The sequence below is a fragment of the Cebus imitator genome, unplaced genomic scaffold (assembly GCF_001604975.1).
Source record: "Cebus imitator isolate Cc_AM_T3 unplaced genomic scaffold, Cebus_imitator-1.0 Scaffold36, whole genome shotgun sequence".
Classification (NCBI taxonomy): domain Eukaryota; kingdom Metazoa; phylum Chordata; class Mammalia; order Primates; family Cebidae; genus Cebus; species Cebus imitator.
This window is the reverse complement of record NW_016107351.1, coordinates 1,229,542-1,234,666: the sequence shown is the minus strand read 5'-3', so window position 1 is coordinate 1,234,666 and position 5,125 is coordinate 1,229,542. Positions and strand designations below refer to the sequence as shown.

The 5,125-nt window shown below is 63.6% G+C and overlaps 1 protein-coding gene across 4 annotated transcripts in view; it reads right to left on the bottom strand.

The window, feature by feature from the left end:
• The window catches only part of DUS1L (dihydrouridine synthase 1 like), an 8,677-nt gene extending 4,760 nt beyond the window's left edge, over positions 1-3,917 (bottom strand). For 3 of the 4 annotated variants that reach the window (XM_017524780.2, XM_017524782.2, XM_017524783.2), the window contains exons 1-5: positions 3,516-3,700; positions 2,699-2,945; positions 2,051-2,159; positions 1,440-1,490; positions 861-973 (exon numbers count right to left, since the gene is read on the bottom strand). In XM_017524780.2, the coding sequence (XP_017380269.1) occupies positions 861-973; positions 1,440-1,490; positions 2,051-2,159; positions 2,699-2,935 (510 nt within the window). In that variant the 5' untranslated portion in view covers positions 2,936-2,945; positions 3,516-3,700. Of the gene's footprint in view, positions 1-860; positions 974-1,439; positions 1,491-2,050; positions 2,160-2,698; positions 2,946-3,515; positions 3,701-3,897 lie in introns of those variants that run through there. The other variant, XM_037737159.1, reaches the window with a different exon arrangement.
• Between the last annotated feature and the right edge of the window lie 1,208 nt (positions 3,918-5,125).

Genomic DNA, 5,125 nt, shown 5'->3' with positions numbered 1-5,125 from the left:
CCCAGCCCCATCTGCCTCTCCAAGCCTCCTCCACCCCTCCAAGCCCCCTCCGAGCCCCCTCTGCCTCCTGCAAGACCCTCCACCCCTCTGAGCCCCAGAACCCCCTCCACCATTTGCCCCTCTGAGCCCCGTGTCCAATTCCAGGGGCCTTCCCTCAGCATCTCAGTTCCTGAAGCAGAGCTGAGGAATGGCCGTCCAGGGCCTGCCCCAAGGTCTCTGCACTCCAAGGGAGCCCCAGGATGCACGTGCTGCCCAGACCCACACAACAGCCAGGCTGGGAAGTGGCAGCGTCCCCACTGCCCCAAGCCAAAGGTGTGGGAGAGACTGGCTCCGGAATGACTCCAGGCTGGGGGGGCACTGAGCCCACAGCCCCTGGGCAAGCCTCATCTCCAGGTGATGGAGGTTGCTGTCCGCCTCCAGGTGAGTGTCAAGGGGAATCCCTACAGACAGCAGCCCATCCAGGCCTGTGCCAGGACAGGCTCAGTGTGCAGGGAACGCAGGCAGGGGAGCAACTCTGCTGACAGCCAGGTGGCCCCTTCCTGACCCTCTCGGAGACTGGAAGCTGAGCATCCCAAAAGGAGGCCCTGCCGGCCTCTAGGATGCTAGGAACATGGTGAAGACCCTGATATTACTCTCCGCAGGAACAAAACCCTGGAGCCAGGAAAGCAGTTTCTGCTGTAGAGGCCTGGGCTGGAGGTGGTGGCACTCAGAGCCAGTGGGGACAGGCCAGTCAGGAGAGCCACTGCTCCTATGAGGCCAACGATGCACGGTGTCTGAGTGGACACAGGAAGAGCCTCAGCTGTGTCCTCTGCGTAAAGGCCCAGCCGGGGCCCACACGCCCATGCAAGCCCAGGGCTCACCTGGCAGCCGGCCTTCTCCAGCATCTGGGCGTACCTCACAGTCTTGTCAATCTCTGGGAAGACACGGATTTTGCACGTGACAGGAACAGAAAGTTTCTCGTGGGCCAGCAAAACTGGGGAGAAGAGAGGCAGCTTTTGAGGGGGCCATGGTGTTCCTAGAGCCCAGGGCCCCACAGAGAGCAAAGCCAGCAGCTTTGCCGGGAGGCTGAGAGGCAGCCCAGGCCACCATCTGAGCCTCACCCTCAGGTTGCTGCGCAGGCTCCCTCCACCATTCCCCAGCCCTCCCAGGTTCAAACAAGTACGGCCAACGCCAGCTCTGTCTCCCAGAACATCTGAGGCTGGGCCAGAGCAAGGACTCTGCCCTGGCACCTACAGCCTGGTGTTAAGGGGCAAGTGGCACAGGACGGGCAACTTCACAGCCACCTCCTTCCAGCAGAGAGCCTGCTGTGGGCAGGAACCCCCAGGGTGCTGCCGGGAGCTCCTGCCAACACCTGTCCTCTCCTGAGCCCCACCAAGTGGACAGTGCCCATGTGTCCCTTTCAAAGGGCTTGGGGCTCGACGCCCACGCAGCCAACTCACTCATTCTTTGGAGCAGGTCCCACTCGTCCTGCAGGAAGGCGCCATAGTGACCTGCAAAGAACAAGCACGGCCTGGCTGACACCTGTGTTCAGGCCGGTGGGGCCAAGGCCTTGCACCCCCTCCTCTGTCCATGCAGACCAGGAGCTGCCCCGCAAGTCCTCAGAACCAGCAGTGTCTCTAGTTGGGGCAGTGGAACAGTCAGAGTCTAGTGGTTTGTTGGCATCAGACTCGGCCTCTTGCCCAGCTGCATAAGCTCAGAAGGTGCTGAATGGAACCCCAGCCCCACAGTCTGGGACCAAGCAACACCTCCCCAGGGGCCCAGTGAGGTAGACAGGCCGGACCCCACTTACAGGAGTGCAAGGGGGTGAGGGGATGCCCTGGCAGCAATTATGCAGAAGGAGCTCCCTGAGGAAGTGAGAGCCAGCAGGGCTCAGACCACAGCCCTGGGGGCCTGAGGACAGCACCCTCCGGAGGCAAAGCACAGAGGACAACTGGCTCCAGCCTACGACAGAGGCAGGGCCTGCCATCCTCCAAGCTCACCACATCTGGGGCTACCCTGAGCTGGCTCTGGCTCCTGCCCCCACAGCCCCCATGCTCCACATGGAGCTCACCTCTCTTGGCTATCATCTGTGGGCAGCCCAGGTTCAGGTCGATGGCGTCACAGTAATCCTGAGCCAAGAGAGCCGCCTGAACAAACACCTCCGGGTCATTGGCACAGAACTGCAGAAGATGAAGGAGTCAGCCATGAGCCCAGCCAGGCACCAGTCCCTTGCTGCCCAGCCCTACGAGAGGTCCAGTGTGACCCCATGAGAGTGTGGGCCCAGGTTCACTGCAGGAGGGTGTCCTGTCCTGCCGAGGCTTACAATATGACAGAGCCGGAGGAGTTGAGAAACCACCCAGATTTACAGATTTTCTTCTGAACTGTGGTAGAAGCCACAATTACGGACTTCTGAAGAGCAGAGGCATCCCTACTGGTTCTGAAGCGGGAGTGTGAGAGGCAGCAATCCAGGGGGCGCCAGGAGGGCTGCCCAAGCTAGCTCCTAGGAATGGGGTTGGATTCTGGGAAGTGCACCTGCAGCCCTGGCTCGCCCACAGGAATTACTGCTGTGGCTGCGTGGACTCTCTGTGCCTGGCGCCACCTTCTCCCTCTCCTCCTGGAATTGGAAAGCTGTCTCTGGAAAGGCTGAGGGTGATGTCCCACCATAGAGGGAAGGGCTCTTCCCCAGGCATTCCAGGGGCTGAGACCCAACACTGCGCACCTGCACGATGAGGGGCCGGTCCTCGGGGCACACCTCGCAGTACAGGTTCTCCTTCCGGTAGTTGGCGTCGCGGACGAAGACTTGCGCGTGCAGCATGGGCGTGTAGCAGAGCTGTGCTCCGTGGCGCCGGCTCAGCAGCCTCCAGGCCAGCTCGCTCTGGTCCACCATGGGGGCCACCACGTGGCGCGCCCCCCGAAGGGTGTGACTCCAGAACTCGAAGCCCTGCAGCTTTGGCATTGTCTCCAGGCTGGGGGAAAGGAGCAGACCCAGGGCTCAGCTAGGCCCGACGACAGGCGCAGGACTCGGAGCCAGCGGTCACTCTTCTAAGGCTGCTCTGCCACCGCTGGGTCACACGCAGGGGGCACCAAAGGGGCACGAGAGGTGGGGGTCGGTGCAGGCTGGAGAAAGGCCACTCCAGTGCCGCCACCTCGCAGCGGACCTCGAGGGGGCCGCTGGGCCCCGAGGCTTTGACCCGCCCTGGGGACTGGGGCTCCATGTCGGCCTGGTAGGAAGGCCGAGAAGCGGGAAGAAACCGCTACGCCAGCGCCGCCGCGGGCCTGGCCCTGGCAGACCGCCCTACGGGGAAGTCAGGACCCTGGCAGGGCCACCGCGGCCGGGCCGTGCACGGACCCCCGGGCCCCTTCCCGGGGGAATCGGCCCCGCGCCGGGCCCGGGGAAGGGCAGAGCTCCCCTCCCCGCGCCCGGCCCGGCGGCCCGGCTGGCCCGAAACGCCACAGGGCGCCCCCGAGGGCCTCGGCCCGAGCCCCGCGGCGGGCACGTCCGCGCTGTGAACGGACAGGAGCGCCCGCGTCCTCACCGCTCCAGGGCCCCGCCGTGTCCGTCGCGCGTCTTTGGCTCCGAGGGCGCCGGCCGCCTGTGTCCCGGGCCCGCCCCGCTCCGGCCTCGCCGACGCCCGGGGCCCCCGCCGCGCTCGGGCCTCCGGGAACGCCAGCACCGCGCCGGGCTGCAGCCGGGCCGCAGCCGGGCCCAGGGCTCCGCGCCACCACCGGAAGGGGCCGCGTCCTTTGCGGTCCGGGCGGCCCACGGTACACCGGGAAACGCGTCCCCCGGAAACCGCGCCCGGCTCCGAGGGGCCCGGCGACAGAGAGCTCGCGGCGCGGGGTCTGAGGTCAGTGGCCGAGGTCAGCGCCGTGCCCCGCGGGCCGCGGCCGGAGGGGTCGGGACGCGCCGGGACTCACCGACTGCTCGCTGGAAACGGGGCGCCGGCCGTGTGGAAATCGCGCCCGCTGAGGCGCACAGAAGGCCCGGACCGCGGGCAGACCGTGGGCGCTGGGGCTCAGCGCCGCCTGGCGCCGGCGTTCGAATTCCGGGCGTGACCGGTTCTCTCCTGCGGCGGCCCGAGCCCTGCCGCGAACCCGCGCACCTGCCGCCTCGGACAGCCGCTCCGCTGCGGAAAATCACCCCCCAGGGGCCTTGCCCGTCCTGGGTTTCCGCAGCCGCCAGGCTCCCATCGACTTTCCTTCGCCCCCTCGCCCCTCCGTGGGTTATTTCGAGCTGTGGGGACCCACTCGGAACCCCAGAGTGGATGTGAAGGTTATTTTAAACCGAAGGCATTTGAGACCTAACAGATGCAAAAGTAAGCTTCGTCAGAGCTTTCCATATCTGACAGCGAGGTCAGCAGTTGGACCAGGAGACCCAGTAGACGTGACATGTGAAAGGGAAGTATCCGGGGCCCCCATAATCACTAAAAACTCAGGCTGGAAACTGCCTAGGGCAAACCTGCCTCCCATCCGATTCACAGCCACCTCTCTGCTCTCTGAGACAGATGTATATCTGATTGCCTCCTTTGAGAAGGCTATCAGAAGGCTGGGCTTGGTGGCCCACGTTGAGGCCAAGAGTTCGAGACCAGCCTGGCCAACATGGTGAAACCCCATCTCTACTAAAAATACAAAATTAGCCGGGCGGACTACAGGCATGCACCACCATGCTCGGCTAATTTTGTATATTTAGTAGAGACGGGGTTTCACCGTGTTGGCCTGGATGGTCTCAATCTCTTGACCTCGTGATCCACCTGCCTCGGCCTCCCAAAGTGCTGGGATTATAGGTGTGAGCCACCACGCCGGCCCTGGTTCAGGGTTTTTTTTTTTTTTTCTTTTTTTTTTTTTTTGAGACACAGTTTCACTCTTGTTACCCAGGCTGGAGTGCAATGGCGCGATCTCGGCTCACCGCAACCTCCGCCTCCTGGGTTCAGGCAATTCTCCTGCCTCAGCCTCCTAAGTAGCTGGCATTACAGGCATGCGCCACCATGCCCAGCTAATTTTTTGTATTTTTAGTAGAGACGGGGTTTCACCATGTTGACCAGGATGGTCTTGATCTCTTGACCTCGTGATCCACCCGCCTCGGCCTCCCAAAGTACTGGGATTACAGGCGTGAGCCACCGCGCCCGGCCTTGGTTCAGGGTTTTTA